This window comes from Pezoporus wallicus, unplaced genomic scaffold (genome assembly GCF_028554395.1).
Source record: "Pezoporus wallicus isolate ANWC-B61680 ecotype Strahan unplaced genomic scaffold, APGP_CSIRO_Pwel_v1 contig_8188, whole genome shotgun sequence".
Classification (NCBI taxonomy): Eukaryota; Metazoa; Chordata; class Aves; order Psittaciformes; family Psittacidae; genus Pezoporus; species Pezoporus wallicus.
Window position 1 is genome coordinate 4,566,137 of NW_026640104.1, and position 20,740 is coordinate 4,586,876.

At 41.4% G+C, this 20,740-nt stretch overlaps 1 protein-coding gene and 1 long non-coding RNA gene across 4 annotated transcripts in view; both read left to right on the forward strand.

Annotated features, from left to right (window-relative positions):
- Window positions 1–658: 658 nt before the first annotated feature.
- LOC130603562 (uncharacterized) lies at window positions 659–10,406 on the forward strand. Its single transcript, XR_008973213.1, has 2 exons — window positions 659–755; window positions 10,096–10,406. It is a non-coding gene; the product is annotated as an uncharacterized LOC130603562 (long non-coding RNA).
- Window positions 10,407–14,706: 4,300 nt separating this feature from the next.
- The window catches only part of GFRA1 (GDNF family receptor alpha 1), a 143,695-nt gene continuing 137,661 nt past the window's right edge, over window positions 14,707–20,740 (forward strand). For 2 of the 3 annotated variants that reach the window (XM_057417384.1, XM_057417386.1), the window contains exons 1-3: window positions 14,707–15,162; window positions 16,256–16,558; window positions 17,836–17,919. In XM_057417384.1, coding sequence (XP_057273367.1) covers window positions 15,123–15,162; window positions 16,256–16,558; window positions 17,836–17,919 — 427 coding nt within the window. In that variant the 5' untranslated portion in view covers window positions 14,707–15,122. The remainder of the gene's footprint in view (window positions 15,163–16,255; window positions 16,559–17,835; window positions 17,920–20,740) is intronic. The other variant, XM_057417385.1, reaches the window with a different exon arrangement.

Below are 20,740 nucleotides of genomic sequence, written 5' to 3' on the forward strand. Positions count from 1 at the left end.
ATTTATAAATTAATGAAAGGATATGTGTGACATGGTGAAGCGATCTTGGGTCAGAATATAAAGTCTGTGATTTAAAGCGTTGGATACTCACTGACATTGCCAGACAAATTTAATGGGAAACTTGTTTGTGTACTTTTCTTACACAATCCCTAAACAGAAATGTTTTTAACTGGTCCACATGCCAGTTCTTCCAGTCTTCTGCATATACTTTTATGTTCCTTCTTGGTGCATATTATAGGAGAAGGGGGCTGCCCTTTCCTAAATGATAAGATTGGCAGCAGGTAAAACCGGGGCAGTTTGTTTGGATGTCAGGTGTTAATTGGATTGAACTTGTTTACATAGTCAAGGTTAAATTGATCACCTGATTGGAATCAGGAAGTAATTTTTCTCCAAGTTATATTGGCTGGAGCTATAGAGGATGTTTTTCTCTCTGCTTAACCTAACTGCTTGGAATGGGATGTAAGTTTTACCCTGTGAAATAGCTGCTTTTGCAGGCTGCTAAGATGTGGCTGGTCAAGAACTCTCATGACTTTAGTATCTTCTACTGTTCTCTGACACATCGATGTTTTTCAGCCTTTTACTCTCCTGAGGTACAAGGGGGTATGACTGTAACATAAGACATGATTACAGTATGCTACAAGACCTTTGTTGCTTTTTCAGATCATTCAAGAGTTTCCTCTGAACAAGAAAATTTTACTTTTTTGAGGTAGCATGGAGCTGAATAAGAGGCAGTCAAGGATACTTCATATATATTGGTAAGTTTTGAAAAAGGAAAGGTTGACCAGTTTTGTGGACCAGATATTCCTGAGACTTTATAGCAGAAAACATCCTTTAATGATGACTCTAGATCAAAGAATTTTAAACGCTATTTAGAGGACACCATAATGTCTTAACTGGGATTCTAAGGGCTTTTTAGCTTGGGTATTACACTAACACATAGATGCCTTATTACTAGATAACTGAGGCTTTTCAGACTTTATAAAATCCATTTTATAGCAACTACAGACACATTGTTTTCCTTCCTCATTTGGTTTCTTGACCGCTACTACTTGAAAAGAAATACTTGAAAAGTTATAGTGCTTTATCTCATTAAATGTGTAAGTAGTCTATGGCAATTAGGCTCCTAACTCACCTGTCATAGTTAAGTGGATACAATTAGTTAGGTGTATGCGTGCTGTATTGATAATGCTTAGATCTAAAGACTGCTTTTTACACAAATACAGATACTCAGACTAGAGGCCACAAAGGACGTAGTGGTGTTAAAAATCTACTAGGTAATTCGGTGTGAATTATTGATATACCTACGCTTGTAGTGGCTCTGCTGACATCTTTCTTGCTGCTAATGAAAAACAAGATACTCGGTTTATCTCTGTGCTGTTTCTTGAGTTCTGAATAAGTGTACTCTGGAATTGTGCAGCTTATTTCTTATAACATGTATAATGGTATCGATGTACCAGTTCAAAGATGCAATTTACTTCTTGCAATCTAGGAGCCTGGAGTCTGAAAGTTTTTCTTAGAGCACAGATTAAAAAACAGCAGTATAATCTACTCCTACTCAGTCTGTCCCTCTCCCTACCTTTCCTGTCAGAAAAATAAAATAGCAGGTTCATAACTCATGTTAAATCTAGACTGTGTCTATTTTCTTGAGTTCTGTCTTGACATACTCAAATAAATTATCTTTCAGTGAAGAGATGGACTGAAACATTTATAGAAAATGAGTGTCTCTAAATGCGCCAGTCCTACAAAATCCTCATGAGTCCTTTGCTTTGAATTAAGCGAATTCTTTGTTATCTGCTGGCGATGCAAACAGCAAAAATCACCAGGTTTCTTTTCTTTGCCCTTCATAACATATCATATCATAAAAATCATCCTGAAGGATCCCTTCCTTCACCTTTGACTTTACCAGGTTGGACAGGGCTTTGAGCAACCTGGTCTAGTGGAAGGTGTTCCTGTCCATGGCAGGGGGGGTTGGAACTACATGAGTTTTAAGTTCCCTCCCAACCCAAACCATTCTGTGATTCTATGGTTGTCTCTGTGGAGTCCAGTCTAACAAGCCATGGAACCCTTTAAGCAACAGTTGACAGTTACACAGCATATGTAACTTTCTAAATCCAAATCCTCATTGGAGAGCTGTTACTCCCACACTTCTCAGTCCCTTTTGGCTACCATCTGGAACAGCAATAAACCAAAGCTAACTCTTTTCATTATCGTCTTAAATCCAGCTGAAAATAGCTCCCCCACCCCTGCCTAATAAATTGTGTGATTAAATTTCAGCTGAAAAGTTTCTGTTGAGTCATTGTTGTGGTTTAACCCTAGTTGGCAGCTAAACACCTCATGGCTGCTTGATCAATCTTTCCCACCCGCAGTGGGGAGAGAGTCAGAAGGGCAAAAGTAAGAAAACTTGTGGGTTGAGGTAAGAACAGTTTAATAATGAAAATAAAAATAATAAGAAATTGTAATAAAAAGAGGAAAAAAATAAAAGAGCAATAAAACCCAGGAAAAAAGAAGAGATGCAAATGAAAAACAATTGCTCATCTACCACCAACCAAATAATGCCATCCTGTTCCCAAGAAGCAGGCCCAGCAGTCAGCTTTCCCCCCAGTTTACATACTGAGCACGACACCATATGGTGTGGGGTATCATAGAACAGTTAGGGTTAGAAAGGACCTTAAGATCATCTAGTTCCAACCCCCCTGCCATGGGCAGGGACACCTCACACTAAACCATGACACCCAAGGCTTCATCTGACCTGGCCTTGGCTCCTTCCTTGCTCGTTTGGGGTCAGTGTCTCAGCTGTGTCCCCTCCCAACTTCTTGTATACCCCCAGCCTCCTCACTGGTAGGGCAGCATGAGAAGCTTCTGATCCAGGATCAGGGATGTGCAGTTCAAAGCAGAACAACCCATCACTATTAAAACCAAAATGTATTTTAGTAGCTCAGGCAGATGTTGTGGCCATCTTATGTGTTCAACCTAGTGATACTTGTAGGCTTTGCCTAAACACAGGTCTGTTATATGCATTTTCTTAGACTAACCTCTGGAGTATATACAGACAGATTTTGAGGATATTAGGCATTTCTCCAGGTTTCCCATGTATCTGGTGGTCTTGTCAGTGCCCCATATAAGCTTCTAGGTATCTGGAAGCTACGGTAAATGGTCCCTGCACAGGAATATATTGCATGGTTATCCCAACATCAGATACATTTCTAAGAGCTGCGTTTGCAGAGCATGTGCATAGATACTCATCTTGTGAATCTTACGCAGAAATGCAGTGACCCTGCCTTGTTAAAGTGGTCTGCAATATAACACCCAGTTCTTTCTTGTCTTGAAAATTGTAGACTTCCTTGGGAAACCTGACTTTTCTCCAATCATTGCAGAAATAAAAACATTCTAGAGTGGTTTTAAGGTACAGTAAACTTAGTTCAGCAGCCAAGTGCTTTATTTCAGTAGCTTTTTTTCAAAGGGGAAGCTGTCTTCCAAGTTTTCCATAAAGTACCATTTGAATGTTAAAAAAAAATCTTATGCAGATAGTCCTGACAGTCCATTCACACAGTTATTCAAACCATGAACACAACTCCATTTGATCTTTATCACAAAGCTCGAAGTAGAACCATGTTGGCCCCTAGCCACTGTAAGATTTCTGTTTGGGTATACACCAAATCTACCGCTCAAGTCTGGGCTAGCATTGCAAATCATGTGCAGGAAGGTAGCCAGGAAGCCTGCATCAGTTTGCCCCCTCTGGCTGACCAGTACCTGTCAGCCTGGTCATGAAGTAGACTGATAGATGGATACGTTTAGGCCTCCCTGCCATGTATTCACGTTCATAAGCATTTTCCTGTCTCAGAATGTCACAAGATTACGGATACCAACATCTTGGCAGGATCCAGAACTGTAACTAAGTCCATGTCTTTTTACTGATGCCTTATCCATTCTGATTCACCTACAGTTTAGGATTCATTTCCTCTGGACTCCCGCAAGTTAAAATCATCACCTAAAGATGCTCAAGGGAGTTAAACAGACTGAGGGAACCCTCTGTGAGCTTGACATCTCTTTTAAATATTTTTAGTCAATATTCATCAACTGGGATGTTCCACATAAAGTGGAAAACTTAAAGAAAGAGCATTTGTGGTTATTCATGGCAATCTTGCAGGAAGAATGCTTGTGGTTAATGCCTCAGGGTGGGGGAATTACATTATCTTCCTGCAGGGATTTTTGGCTGTTTTTTCCTATGGGTTCTATGGGATAAAATTTGATTTAAAAAAAAAAAAAATTATTTTCACTTTTTAAAACTTCTAAAACTCATTTTTAAATTAATATTGACTGAGCAGCCAACACATTTTCAGTTTTCCTTCAGTACATTGTCTCTATGCTGAAGTGATCTATTTCAGATGTCTGAAACCAGGCTGAAACCAGGACACTGAAAAAGTATTGCTTAATGCCTGTAAGCACTGTCACAAATCAATAACTTTGAAATTTGTTCTATTTGTACTTTAAGTTGGGCGTATCACTTTAATTCACTCTGTTTACACCAGAATAAAAGTGGATATGCACAGCTGTCACAACGCACATGTATATGTTGAATAATAGTCCTTTAAATTGTAGAAAGAATATAACTTTGATGTTTGCAATATTAACTGTATTTTTATGGAAGCTCTGCAAAAAAAAAGTGCAAATTCAAAATGTCACAGGAAAGTGCTTTGTTTTGGTGGTTAAAAATAACCTGTGGACAGTGACCTCAGTCACACTAAAATAATGTTTTCATATAGAAAGTATTTTAAGAACTTATTAAACATATAATTAAGGAAGAAAAACCATATTTTCAAGGTATTTTATGTGGGCAAACAATTAGCAAAGCAGTGCTGTTAATAACACCAGCTTTTAACAGCAAGAAGAGCAATGCAAAAGAATTCCAAATTGTGTTATGAGAAGAAAGGATGTTGAATTTGTGAGTTGTATTTTCCAGCAAACACAGGCAGCCCTGCTGAAGTTCAGTTTTCATGTTGCGTAGGTGTCTGCATCTTGAAGATGAAATTTATTCACTCTTGTTATTTGATACATAAACTTTAGGACTTTGATCATTTATCTGTGGTGTCAATTTAGTGATAATGGGATTGTTCTAAGCATTTTGAACAAGTAAAATTTGAAGAAGCTTAAGCATCCAAATGTGAGAATTAAAATAGAACAGTGTTCTATCTGTGAATTAAAAGACTTAACCAATTAAGCTGAATATTTAGATATTTTAATGCATTTTTAACCAAGGCTGTGGTAATGCAGTGAAACAGATACCCTGAGATGATCAGCTTTCTGCTTCTCCTTGTGTTCTCCAGGACTCCAAAAACTACCGTGGCCCAGCCAACTATTCCAAAAGCAAGTAAGTTTATGTGCCATCATCTACCAGTTGTTTGATATTTAGAATGGAGATTCACTCTCTCAAAATGTCTTCACCAAAACTTGTTTGATCTTAATGTTACAGTAATTTCTGCACTTCTAGCCAAGACTGTAGCCTCCTTTATAATTCTCTGAACAGTGTCAAAGTACTGCCTGCTTCAGAGCATTTACTACATATACAGTCAAGACCAAAACAGAGGACAATTATGATTACCCAGTTGACAGAAAAATCTGAACCTTAAAGATCTAAGTACAAGGATATATTCAAGAGAAACGCACAAGCTTCTCTTCCTGAGGATGTTATGGTTTAGGACAGGGCAGACTAAATACATGCATGAATTTCTACATGATAAATGAAACAAAGATCAGAATTATTCTGTGCATTAAGTCAGTCAATCACACAGGCTACAAACAGTCAAATTTATAGGAATGTGGTTAGCTCTGCTTCCCCTTTTCTTGCTCATAGGAGCTGCAGTTATTAGTAACCTGGAAAAGCACGGTGTTACATGCGGTGGTTGTGAGCTTGGTCCCATGCATCCCTGGAGGTTATCCTCTGTCAGGTAACCCTGAAAGTTCAGCTGTGCTACCCCTAAATTGGAACTCCTTTGTGTCTGTTTATTTTTCTTGCTTCCTTTTTTTTTCATGTATAAAAAAGAACTCAGATGTGCTGTGCTGGTGTTTTGCAGTATCCTGGCCGTGAACCTGTCAGGATGTTCTGACTAGCTCCAGTCATATGGATTAAAAAGTAAGCAAGTTCAGAAATCACAGAATTGATCACAAGTGCTTTGGATTTTTGTAATTCTGCGAACATCATGTTTACATTTCATTGTGGCAAGATGCCATTACTGTACATGTTTAAACTATTTAAAATAATGCATTATTTTGTTATAAATAGTGATCTACTGCTTAATTAACCAAGTCAAAAACTTCAAAGGGTCACGCTGTGGGCATGTAAGTAATCTGTGATGGTTTTAAATTTCATCTAAAATCTTTACATTTTATCTTAATATTTTGTCTGGAAACATGTATTTTTCTTCTTTCATAAATTAATAAATCCTAAATTCCTATGAAAACGAGTTCACCAGAAACTTCTTTTCCTTACTTGGGGCTGCTGACTCTTAGCCTTTTTGCCATTTATAAAATAAATTACAAGGTTCAGTTTCTCATATCTTCAGCCATTGTTGCATTCAGAAATATGGCTTTTAGAAATGTTTTTTTCAGGTATGGTTTGTAAGAAACAAACACATAGATATTGGACAGTCTTGTATGCTAGATTCTCTTCCAGTTTATAGTACAAGGTTGGTTGTTAAACTTTTTTAGGGTCAGGACATTTGTCTTCTCAAGTATTTTACAGGCATACTACAGGTGAATCTCCGCAGTCTGGAGCACATTATTCCCTTTAGTAGACCAATAGTTATTCACCAGTGTCCAGGAAAACCTGAGCTAGCAGGATTTAAATGAAATAAAATTGAAGCAAAGTGTAAATTAAAATAGGTCCTCATTTAACCTGCATTTCCCCCCCCCCCTTTTTAAAAAAAAAATACACTTTGAATTGCTGATCTCAAATGTTAGAAAGGTATTGCAGGACAACAGAAAAGATGTCTGTGTTGTTCTCCTTGGCTTGGCTCCTGCATGCAGACCATCTAGAGGAAGGAGGACTGAGAAGCTTCTGCAGAGGATAGCAGGGCAGGCATGACAAAATCAACAAGGACTGGAGAGATGAGCGTCGAAGGTTTCTAAGAAGCACTGAGTGTCCTCTCTCTGAGTGCCCGAATAGACCCAAAGGCAAGCCGTAGAGGTGAGACAAAAAAGAAAAAGACTTTAGTAACACCAGGATAATCTGAGTAAACGTGGTTCAAGTCAGGAAACCACTTGGAGAAAAAGGTTTGTTCCATCCCTGCAGTAGTATGGGAAAGGTTTGTTTTCAAACCTTGTGCTTAGTCAAGCCCACCTGGCTAAAATGAGTTTTCCCTACTAAAAAAGAATCATAGAATTGAATTAGAATTGGAATAGACCTTAAAGCTCAATCACTTCCAAACCCCTGCAACGGGCAGGGACACCTTTTGCTAAAGCAGGTTGCTCCAAGCCCCATCAAACTTGGCCTTGAACACTGCCAGGGATGGGGCAGCCACAGCCTCTCTGGGTAACCTGTGCCAGCCTCGCAGGGAAGAATTTCTTCCTAATGTCTAATCTAAATCTACCCTCTGTCAGTTTAAAGCCATTCCCCCTTGTCCTATCACTACCTGTCTTGTAAAAGGCTCCTCTCCAGCTTTCTTTTAAAGCATGCATTATTGTTTTTCAACAGAACTATGTCTGCTAGTAAAACTGCAGGATAGATGCAGGCATTCCATCATAAAAGCTTTTTTTATTGGTGTTACCAGCAGGCAACTGCATCCATCTAAAGAAAGTGCTGTAGATTTAACTGTGCGTCACATTATTAAACCAGGAAAAATTCTTTAACAGGCTGTAGTTGATGTAATGAACACTTGTGGAAAAGCATGGAGGGAAAAAACTGCAAGTAACATCAGTTGTGACTCTAGCTTTCAGACTTGCCTTTCAGAGTGCCCTGTCGTGATTACTTCAGTATGTGCAGGGCTCAGCGGGTATTCTCCTGCCATTAGAATCTTACAGAAGTAACAGCAGAGAAGCCAAATAATGGGATTATGTGGTATTTTAGTAGAACAAACACGTCTTGATTGTCTACACTGTTTCCAGCTGATAATCAATTGGATTACAGGAGAATTAGCTCGTCATGAGGTTCTTCCTAAACTATATGTATAAAACAAAGTACGTGTTAATTAAGAAGCTACTGTTGCTGACTAAAGATATCTTTAGCCTTTTTCATCCCATATTACCGAGTACTTTTTATGATTAAACAAAACCACACAATCCTCCCCGAAATCCCAACAAGCCACACCCCCCACACACACTCTCCCCCCCCAAAAAACCACAGAGCAAACAACCCCCCAAATATCACTGTACCTTTAGTAGAGAGGGTGCTACATGTAGTTGATAGTGGCTATCTAGAACAGTCAGTTTTGCTTTCTTTGTAGGACAAATTCTCAAGGCATTTGCAACACTACTTTCTTCCACTTCCATTTTTTCTTGATCTCCTTTCACCTCCAATATAAATATCTTGAGAGTTTTTGTACCCTAAATTTCTCACCTCAGAGGAAGACCGATCAAACAGAGATTGTAGAAATTAACACTGACAGAGTCGCTAACATTTTGAGAAACTTCCAATAAAATTACAGTTTTGGTGATACCATCAGGAGAAAAATTGACTTTACTCGTCAGGGCTAGTCTAGCAAATGTACAGTTTTGAACATCCAAGATGATAATTTCGCCTTTGGTCACTAAATTCTGAAATGCCTTTAACCTCTACTCATCTCTTTCGACTTCCCTAAACAAAGCAGGAGTCAGGGCAGATTTGAACCTACAGTTTAGAATAAGATATGTACCGTAAGTGAAAGCAAAATGTTCTTCTATGATTTAATAGTCTTTGCTCTGTAAGTGTGCGTATATCCAGTGTAGCATGAACAGGGAAAGCTGAATACCCATCACTAGCTAGAGCTGTGCACGTTTGAAAAGAGAATCTCACCACTTCTTATACATCATTTTATACACAGACATATTACCACTTGCAATTAAACATGGCGGGAGGAAATGAACCTACATATAAGTGAAACAGTCTGGAAATATAAAATGCCAACATTCTCAGTTTTTGCACTGGTTTTCTCAGATGCTCTTCAAGAATCTGATTTCAATGTTCTGAAACGCTAATGCTTTCCACAATTAAGTTTTTAAATCTGCCTGAATGTTGTATTCTTACAGCAATAGACAATTAGAATAAGTAATTTTCTAGAGCTTTAGTACTTCTGCAAAGACTATGAGGTTTATATGTATGTGTAAAATGTATTTTACACGGTATAAGGTAGGTTTTCCTGTCAGGATTGCATGGTTTCCACAGGAGCAAGTTGCTGGTAAATTTGAAAAGACAAAAGGAATGTTTCAAGTTAACAGACCAAATTGTTACCTTGGCTGAATCACACTAGCCGTTGTAGCCCATGGAATGGTAAAGGTTGATGCTGCTGGTGTTCAGAAGCTGAAGTTTCAAATGATGCTGTTCTAGCATCTGGATCGTATTGCTTTAAATTTTCTAGGCACGTGAATTATTACTACTTAATATATTATATTTCATATTTTTCGATCTTTTATACTTTTACCTAACTGTGTCGTATCAAGTTTCTTTACTGACTATCCTTTGTGGAATTCGGCATGTTTTGCTGTAGGGGCACGTCTCACCTTTCCCACGTTAGCATGAATTGCCTCTACGAACAGCTAGGGGGCTGTATTATTCCATTTTTAAAGCAGCAAGACATAAACCGAGGGATACAACTAGTGTCGGCCTGTCTTTAACAACTTTTTCCTTACCAGTTTGGGCAAACATCAATACCTATGCCTGTATATCAGTATTTAAAGTTTGATGGAGTCGTTTGTATAAGATAAAGAACTTCACAAGGGGCTGCAGTTTTGTCCACATTTTCAAATCCTTAAGGGTAACTAATACGTTGTGTTTCTTTACAAGCTCACTGCATTGCGCTGATTTAGTATTTATGTATTCCACTGAAATCATAATAAGGTCACATATCACATATGAAGTCATGGACGAATTTTGCAGCTTGCTTTTGTTTTCTTTCTTTCTTCCAGGCGGTCTGATACTACATAAAATCAACCTCTGGCGAGGACAGGGAAAGCAAGAGTTTAGGAAAAACTTCCTGGCCAAGAACTGCTGTGGGAATCCACTCCCAGATCTGATTAAATCAGGAGGTTGAGGACGACTTTCTTTTCTTATACTTTTGCGTCAATTAAGTCGCTCTGTGATCTGGATTACACCTCCACATGTTTGTTATTTGATTACTGTGTGAATGCTCATTGCTTACTTTGCTTTTGTTTTATGTTTTTCTGATAATTTCCTGAAAGCCTTAAACCGAAATAAATGACAGGTTTAGTAAAAACTCCATCTTGCTTTTGTGCTGCAAAAGCCCATTCAAGACTTCATAAGCCCCTCAAAATTGATTTTTGGAGCACTGTTATTTAATCTGTCCTTTACACAACTTTAATTCCTTGAGCAAATCCTTCTTGCCTTATTCCCACCACCAGGCACTTTGACTTCATGGTAAGCTGATAAATGTAAGACAAAAAATGCAGTTCAGATTGTTCTCCCCCAGTCCCTAGTAATTCTCTGACTTGTCTATTCTCCCTTTCTCATTATTGAACAAAGCCTCCTGTGTAAACACTACTTTCTGTGCTCCCACGGCACACAGACGTTTTCCCATCAGTTGCTTGCTCTCCCCCACCTGCCATATCTGACTCATTAGTTTAGCTTCAGCTTTGCTTCACTTATTCATTCCCCAAAGAACTGTACTTGAAGTTCACTGCCCCGTTCTTATTCTCAGCATCTTTTCTCTTCACCTACCTCCCAGGCCCGCAGATAATAATACTGTTTAATGTTCCCTTGTCTCAGTGACTCCAACTCCAATACTTTCTTGCCAGGGTTCAATCTCTAAAAGAAGGTCTATGGCAGGGGTGAAGGGAATCTTTGGGCTAACTGTGGCCCAGCCAGTTTATTAATTCAACCTTCCTGTCAGCTCACCACTACATTGTTACCTGAGATGCTGCCGCCGGCCACATCAACCTCAGTGCTCCAACACCACAGCTTTTGCATATGGGACTGGCTGCAGAACAATGACTGCATTTGAGTCAGTTCTTTTTGCTTGTGAGAGATTGCTGTAGGAGAAAATCCAGTAAAACTGAAAACCCAGTATTCTGACATCGCACCCCTCATAAAGCTGGCCTCGAGTACCATATGGTTCTGACTACAGGTGTGGTTTGAAGCTGCTGCTGTATTCAGAGCATCTGGGTTCAGCCTGCGAGGCGACAGGAAGCTTAAAACTACATATACCTAGGGGTTCACTTATCCCAGCCTGCTTGGACATAACAGTGTTTGAAGCACTGTTTTTTCTTATAAGTTTTAGTGTCAACTAAGCCCTCTATCCTCATTAAATTGTATTTTCTTTATTAAAAGTTTTCAGTGAAAGAATACCAGCTAATCCAACTAACTAGAAAGAACAAAGTAAGTAAAATCATGTAAAGACTGAAGTATTAGCTGTTAATGCTGGCAGTAAGTAACTTGAAGTAGTTAGCACTTTCTTCCACATTATTTATATTGTAAGGGCCTTTAAACAATAATTCAGTGGTGATTATGTTGTCATCTGTCTTCTAACAAAATGCTTGTTCCTACCAGCTGTACTTCTTTATCAAACTTCTTCATAAAACTCAACAGAATAGAAAATAAGCTTAAGTATCTTGAAAATGTTCACATTAAGGACTTCTGTGTGTCTTTTTTATTCTTCATTTGACTGAAGAGCCTTATGGTTTGAGCCATTATCAGAAACAATTTGTAGGGTGGACCTTGGTTTGACTGGAATCAACCACTGACTTAATTTTACCCACAGGGGAAGTAAAAGGCAGCTGGAAAAGAATGCGAAAAGAGCAGGAGGATTGCTCCAGCCATAGGGTGTCTTATGGGGTTTGTCTGATATTTTAAATCCTTTAAGACAATGACTATGATTTGTAGTTAAGATTTATGGCAGAGTATGAACAGGCAATACTGATACAACATGGCACTTCAGGGAAGCTATGTATCTTGTGTGTTGATGTGGCATCAGTCCAGCACGTAAGTGATCCGCTATGAAGAGAGTAAAGTACTTGTGTTGTCACAGCACTAGTGGGACATGGAAACTAGTTTAGTCATAGAGGGAAATGATGGCATCCAGAAATCAACTTGAAAATACTGAAAATAAGTCGACAAAGCTTACGAATAATTCACTCTCTGGAAGAAATAAAGAAGAATGGGCAATTTCTGCTGTGGAATGAATGTCCTTGTGATTTGCAAGAAGCTTTCTCAGACCTACAGTCCTGGCACAGTGTGCAGTGGCAGGAAGTTCCAAACAACTGTATGTAGTATGGGCTTTCTCCTTGAATATTTTTTTTATGTTTCCAACACAGGGCTGCACTTTAAACTTCTCTGGATTAAGACATTTTAACCTTTTTTCACTTTGGGTGATAATTTTTCCAGAGGGGAGTCAAAATATTGACAGGAAGAGTGTTTAGTGGCAATAGTCAGAGTTTTGGATGCATGCTTTCCAGCTGCCCTGTTATCTCTGAGCTGTCAGTAGCATTTTTGACTTTGAACACTTGAAACATGATTTCAACTTCACTGTAATAGTAAATGCCCCACAAATGTTCTGTTTTATAATAGTGAATATAGTTATTAATGCAGAGATTTGCAATGCATTGCTTTTATATGCCAAATAACCCTGTGTGTGTATATATATGCATTCAGGACATCAATGCATGAATGGTTTTGTAAATAGTGGCCTGGGTTTCAGTCTTCTTTTCACTTGCCTTGCTCTGCTGTGAATGTTGTAGCTATTCCTGACTTGTAAATAGCAGGAGAGTAATACTACCTGTGCATCAGACAGATATACAAAGCTTATCACGTGCCATAATGGTGTCAAAATTATCAGTGAAGAAGTAATCACCTGCCTCTATCACCTAGTTCAATTTGTACTGAAGTGTTTGGGAGGCCAACCTGCTTCATTAAATACCAGCTAGTTCAAAAGCTGAAGGTGTCTTGAACCATCAATGCCATCACCAATTTAGCACTTCCTAGTCTAGAAATCTGGTTCTTGTCGTTGTTTCTCCAATTGTATCCTTGTACATGTAGCAGATAATAGATATTGCGACCGTATAAGAGCATATCCCCCTTCACATTAAACCACCAAGGCAGGCTTGTGACTTAATCAGTTGCAATTTGACATCGCTACTATGACTTCATGGAGAGAACGGATGCTTTAGACAGTTCAGGGTTTTATTTATTTTTGATAGGATTGCAGATCTGTCTGTTCAGAAAAAGTGGCAGGAGAGGAAAACAAACAAACAAATATAAAGCTTCCACTCGGGTTCTGTGGCTGTCATATCCGCTGTCTCTCCTGGCATATGCTAAGCTTTTAAGTAAGTGTTTCTGAAGTACCTTACAACAGTTTAGCTCCATCTGCCAGCCAGTTCTCGCTATAAAAGTGGCCAGCCTAATCATCTTCCATCTCATGAGGCGAGGGAAACTCCTTTAGGCAGAATTTATTGTGAGTGGAAGCAAATTCCTTAAGTCAATGGAACAAACAGCCCATAGACAGAATTGCCAAGTAATGTATATACTGATTTTTTTTTTTCTTTTTATTATTATTGGGCAGCAGCTAAAACATAAAACGACCTGAACCAAATTTTCCGCGTATGAAAACAAGGAAATCTGGAAACCGACGCTATTTTAGGCTAATTGCGTTTTGTTGGGTTTCAGAGGAGCGCTACATAGTAGCAACTGTGGGAAAACCACTAAATAGTTCTCTGTTTGAACCATCTGTCTCGACTATGGGACATATGTTCGCTTTGTTTATTCAGGAACCAAGTGGAAGCCGATACACTCAGCTCGGCCCCGGCCCACGGATGGCCCGCGCAGAGCACCGCGCGGCGCGGCGGGGATGCGCACCCGCGGTCCCGCCTCCCCCCGGGCGGCGCTTCCTCCGCTCCGCAGGCGCGGGGCCTCCCCCGAAGAGGGCGGCAGGGGGAAGGCAGGCGGTGCGCTCCAGTGCGGTCCTCCCCGCCGCTCCTCCGGGTGGCAGCCGGGCTCCCCGGGCTTCCCTCTTGGGCGGACGAGAAGCCGAGTCACCCCCGCCGGGCGCAGGCAGCAGCACCGGCCCCGCCACCCCTCCAGCAGCTCGGTTATTTGGCGGCGGCTCCCGCTCGGAAGCGCCTCTGGAGCGCCGTGCCCGAGGGCTCCCGCAAGCGCGGCCGCTCCGCCCGGGTCGGCGGAACCAGAGCAGCCGCTCCCTCCGGCGCTGCGCCGTCTGCCGTCCCAGTTCCCGCTGCCAAACTTTCCCACCACTGCCGGCAGCGGCAGCGGCAGCAGCAGCACCTTCCCCCGGCGGCGGAGGCGAGCGCACCGCGCAAGCTGCGCGCCACCCCCCCGCGCACCGCCTCCCTGCGCAGGCGAATAAATAAAGTTGCTGTGTGAGGAGAGCGGAAGAGGCGAATCGCCTGCGGGCGGCTCGGGCACCCCAAGGAGCCGCAGCCGGGAGCTGCAACTGTCTGCGGGGCTGCCAGCGGCTCGCCCCGGGTGCGCGCCCAGGGGCGGACGGACGCCGCTGATCTCGTCCCGTCCCCCCGTCACACCCCCCCCTCCCTCCCGCCTCGTGTTGCTCTCGGTCCCTCCCTGGGAACAGGCGCTGCCCACCCAAGGAGGCGACCGGCGCTGGTGCCCGGCTCCCGCTTGCTCACTCGCACACACATATACCCGTGCGTGCGCGTCTCCCGCGCTCCCAGTGAAGTCGGGGCTTGTGTCTCCAGGTTGCTCAGACCTGAAGTCTGAGGGAAAACGCTGAGCGTTTGCGTGGCTGCTCCTGCCGCTGGTGCTGGGAGCGGTGAAGAGGAGGGAGGGGAGGGTTTTTTTCGTTGTTTTGTTGGGTTTGGGTTTTGGGTTTTTTTTTCCTACTTTCCCTTTAATTCAATGGATCTGAACTTGGAACCTTTGGACCTCGGCGGTTTTGGAATATCTTCATGCTGATCTTCCTTGTTGTGACACATCAGCTTGTTTGGGGAAACCATCCGAAGACAGCAAGATGTTCCTCGTTATCTTGTACTTCGCTTTGCCCTTAGTGGGTAAGTTGCTGGCGTCTGATTTCTGCCTCTACATCGCTTCATAAAGCAAAGCGTGGGGTTTATGGGATCGGATGCCTGACGGTTGTCAGTCTATTGTTTAGGCAGAACAGTGAAGTTTCCAGTAGTTTTTATGGTTCTGCCGCGCATCAGTTAGCCGAGTCTACGCTTAAAGCTCTGGGAGACTACAGACTGAGATACTCGCCTGCGTAAGCCTCTTCTTAAATCGGGTACTCGCAAGTTACAGGAAAACTTTTCATTTTAATAAAGCTGCTTGTGGATGGGGGGGGGGGGGGAGTGGGTGGGTGACAAGAGCCAACTGAAACATCTTCACCTGACCCTGGCAGCCTGCCCGGCTGCGAGTGGTTTGCAGCCTAGACTGGTTTCCTTTCCGCGGGAGATGTGTGCGTTTCTATCATCTCTGTGTGTGTCTGGGAGAGCGTGACAGGGGGCACGATGGAGACGAGAGAGTTAATGCAGTTTGCTTTGTTCTCCTGCAAAAGCATCATACGTGGAGAGAAATGGAGGGGGGAGTCATAAATTCTACCTTTATACATGTAGAATAAGCAGAAATGTGTACAGCCTTTGAAAAGTGATTGATGCAAAGAGAAGCCAATATCAATCTGTGAGGAGGATACTTGCCTCTCTGAGAGGGTTGTTTGTGGATGTAATTGAAATTACAGCAGAGCTGTTGTGGAAAGTGAAGCTGAATATTTAACCCCTCGGTTAAACACTGCAACGGAAAGGTTATTTGTTCCACCAAAGCGGGTCTAAGGAATAATGAGTGCTTGTTTTGTCAGGCACATTAACCCCTGTGGATCCTCTTTTCTTTCTGTGTTTTCTTATAAATCACCCATCAGGGTTAAAACATCCTGGTTCCTTGGGCTCCCACGAAAGTGGATCTAACACCTCGAAAGCCCCATGTGCTTTTGGTGTAGGGTGAACCCTGGAGGTTTGCAAGGTGCTGCCTATGGGGCTGGCCGCATGTGCTGCGTGAGGAGGTGCCTTGTACTTCCCAGACACCTGCTTTGGAGCCCTGCTTAAATCAGCCTCAGCTCTCAATGAGAGTTTGTCGGTTTGTGTCCCCTCTCTCTAGATGTACTTCTGTCCGCAGAAGTGAGCGCGCTGCCTGGAGGGGACCGCCTGGATTGCGTGAAAGCCAGCGACCAGTGTCTCAAGGAGCAGAGCTGTAGTACTAAATACAGGACACTGAGGCAGTGTGTAGCCGGCAAAGAGAGCAACTTCAGCCGGGCGACAGGCCTGGAAGCAAAGGATGAATGCAAAAGCGCCATGGAAGCTCTCAAACAGAAATCTCTCTACAACTGCCGCTGCAAGAGGGGCATGAAGAAGGAGAAAAACTGCCTGCGCATTTACTGGAGCATGTACCAGAGCTTACAGGGTACGTTGCAAAACACAGAAACCTTACACTTCCCTAATGCTGTGTGTGATTTTGCAGCCGCTCACATCCAGTGCTAGTTACAGCCACTGAGGCTAAACCCAGGGTCTGACCCCGTAATTCGCATTGTGCTCTTCAGCTGCAAACTGAGGACCTTTCATCCGACTCAAGAACAGCTGCTGCTCCGTCTCCTGTTGTTGGGAAATCCACAGTGAGGGTTTCCTCCAGGGGACCCAGCTGACCTTTCTAAACCAGAGTCAAAAGATAAGGGCACTGGCAAGTGCAAGAGCTACAAAAACAGTCATTTGGAGACATTTTCCTAATAATATTTAGGACTCACCTAACAAGACCACTGGAACTAGTTTCTTAGCTCTTTGCTGAAAGTTAAATGTAATATGAAGAGGAGCATTGATTTAAGGGGAAGTTTATTTCCTTTCCTTTCCTGCGTTTACTAACAATATTTCCTGGGCATGTTGGGGCAGAAAAAAAGAAGTCTGTGAGTGTGTAGAAGTGCCACTTGGAAGGGTTATGACAGTGATTGACTGGGGACTTCTGTTCCTGATGTCACTGGCAGATTTCTCACAGTCTACTGAGAGCAGTCAGGTCCTTACATCAGATATATAATGTTTAGCCCTGTTTTGCTGTAGCCCTGCAGTTGAAAATGAAATCTTTCATTTCAGTGTGGTCCCCATTTAACTGTTTTCTGTAGCTGCTTCTGCAAAAGGGGAAGACATCCCTTTCTGTTCATTTATGCAGGCATCAACTGGAACATTTTAATGAGTCAATACATATATTTTTTAACTTGCATAATAAATTATCCTACTACTCTTGGATGTTTCTGTATCATATAAAGTTTCCCTTCCAACAGCATCTTGTTAGGAGTGTTTTATTCCAAAGATGCTCATTTTTAGCTTTTAGATGGGCTGCTCCTCCAAAAAAAAAAAGAGCTTTGCTCTTAGAGGAGTGGATGAAGAGGAGCATCCTTGCTACAGATCCGCTCCTGCTGGCATGAGATGGGACAGTCCCTGTGATGTCACAGGCTGTCTCTGCAAATTATGACCTTATCCGTGGAGGAAGGGGAGAAAATAGTGACAGGGATAAACAACTTCTTTCAGGTGTTTTTATAGATAATGCTTTGAGGAGAAATAGCCACATAAACAGATTAAGGGCGAGTACCTTTTGCTGGTCCGGAGTAACTTCAGAGTAAAAGTAAACAACAAAATCTTACCCTGAATTCTCATCTAAGAAAACAAATCCAAACTTTTTTTTTTTGTCTTTAGGAAATGACTTGCTTGAAGATTCCCCTTATGAGCCAGTTAACAGCAGGCTATCGGACATATTCAGGCTAGCACCAATTGTATCAGGTAAGCAGACTCAAAATTCGCTGACTGAAAGGTGATTACAGTCTGCTGCTTTCTAGTTGAGCTATGGTGCATGCAAGCAAAACTCTCTTGAATAAAAAGAAGGGTTAATGGTTGTGGGTTTAGGAAGTTCATGATGTCGCTGTGCAGAAGAAAATACTAATTGCTTTTGAAACGATAACTAAAACTAAAAGGCAGGATGGCAGTTTGTATTCTTCTTGAGTCATTCCTGACAATAAATGCTAAGTTTTCCTGTAGGTGGCAATCTGATTCCCTGCGTTCCTAATTTACAAATCAGTTCCTTTTGGGGAATGTGGTCAGAGCAAGTTACCTCCCATTGACATTAAAGAAGATCAGAAGATAAAGCTTTCAAATGTTTGCATAAGGGAATGCTTTATAGTTTCGTACATTTTTTGTTTAAAAAAGCCTGAATTCTAAAATTTCTTCTTTCCTGGAGCTGCCTCTTTAAAGAGCCTCTTCACAGCTTCCTTCCTTGCCTGGTTTGTCTCTGAACAGTTTTTGCTCCTGTGTGGCTGTCTTTCAGAACTTGTTTATAGGCGTTTGAATAAGTTGCTCTGCTCTTTGGTTTTTACTAGCCTAAATTACAAAGATTTTGGATCATATTTATTAAAACAGTGACTTTTGGGGCATTCAAAGGAGTTATTAATTCAGTTAGCATTAATTTTCTGTTTTGGAGTGTGAGAGTCTTATGAGCATGCAGTCTGTACTCAGGACCTTTGTTTAGCTCCATAAAAAGCTGAATGTGTGCAGTATAATATGTAAGTCTGACAGCTGAAGCTGTAGTTAACTGACATGCTGTGGATAAGTATTAGTGGATGGCTCTTTAGAAGAAAGAAGAAAAGAGCAGAAAGAGTGGCTTGACCAATTTTCGGAAGTACTTACTCTTTTCAGGACCCTTAGTCTCATTGAAAGCCAGGGGGACCTAGGTTGTTAAGTGTCTAATGGTACAGGTTTTCAAAGGCATATAGACACATAAAATGCAGATAACTGCCCACTGGGACTTTCAGAATGGACTAAGTGATTTAAGTAGGTGTTAGTTGCCCAGGCAGTTCTCAAAAATCTAGGTACTTAATGCATCTTTAGCTGTCTCAATCCCTTTGAAAATCAGCCTTTTAGTCACTTTTCAAACTGTGAAGAGAGGTCCAAATCACACACATCACTTAAAAGCATTGCTTGGTTTGGTGAGCAAGTGTGATGGAGAAAGAACAGTGAACAAAGATTAATTTCTGAAGTATCTTTACTTACTTTTTTGCTTCAACCCCCCAACTTAATAGAAAACAAAGACAAAATCAGTGGAGTTCCAGGCAGTTTTATTGAAGTTTATTATGGTTGGCGTGCCAAGGGCCTAATTCTTACCTACCCCAGCAGTTTTATGATCTCCTCAGAAATACCCTATGTATGTTCTTTCTGTTAATCTTTTTAGATGCCACATGTTCTTGCAGAGTAGTTATCTTTAAAATGTACACATTTTTTCCCTACCTATTCTGTGCAACAGTGATGTCCATCCTGCCTCTAGTCACTCAAGATGCCGGTGGACTGGTTAGGACTCATTCTGTGTTACTAGTGCACCCCAAGCTGCTGTTCACTTTGTCACAAGTTTCAGGTTTACAAGAACTGGTGGGCTAGATTCATAGGGAGCGATAGCCAAAAGTTGTAATACAGTGGAAAACCACCAGTATTTGGAAGTGCTGTAATCTGAAAGAAAAAGATTGGCAAAAGCATTTTTCTTATCGTCATGGTTACTACTGCAGGTTACATTCTCTGAAGCTGCCTGATCTTACAGCTTCTTTTGCAGGGCTCTGCAAATACCCCAAAGAGCAGAACTTGGTAATATTTTTGTGTCATGGTTAAACCAAACAAAACCCCTGTACAAGCGGTGTTGGCAGGGATTTCATAACCGGTGTTCTGCTAACGTGGTCACTGTGTTTATAGATGTTGCTGCAGTATTCACTATCATTAGTTACTTGGGTATAATTAAAGCAGTGATTAACCCTTTCACAAAGGCCATTCTGTGGTACTATATGACTTGTTATATATCAAGTGTAATGCTTTTGCCATCTTTATTTTATTTTTGAGGCAGTATAGAAAATCACAATAGTTGTCTTTTGTGGTACATAACAGGAAAAACATTGGCTAAGATGACTGGTTTGTGTGTTGAAGTCTTTTGTAGTGTACATAGGATAAGAAATGGAGGATTTTGTAGTTTCTCCCTAGTTCTCGTTATGCTAATAGAACAAGTAATGCAGTTGTGTTACTAAAGCTTTATGTTTTTAAGCAGTCTGTATTATACTGGGACTAGTGGTGTAGTTGCTCTAGAACCAGGACATGCTAAGTGTTCTATGTAAAATTTAAACCAATGTCCAACAACACAGAAGACAAAAATCTAAACCCACAAAATTGTTTATCGTAGTACTGGCTGTTAAGCTCAAGGTATCATATCTTTAGGTACTAACAAAAAAAAATTGATGGCTAAAAGAGCAATGTGAGTTCTGTGTTTTGATTTACTTGTGAGGAAGTATCCCGAGTATTTAAGGGTTTGGTCTTCCTTTCTGTCTACACTTTAAGTTCATAATTAAGCTCCTTCTGTAAAGTCAGTCCTCTGACCTCTCACATGATCTAATCTGGGACTGTGAGTCTTCCCAGTTGAAGGACAGGGCTGTCTTTTGTTTTGGGCATGTCTCGGTTTGGATTTTCTTTAGAGCTACTCTGTCGGATGTGGTGCTTCTGCCTCGAGGGTGTGAATTTCTTGCTGGTAGGCAGCTCTTCAAATTACTGAGGTCTTGTAATGTGTGTTTTGGAGAGT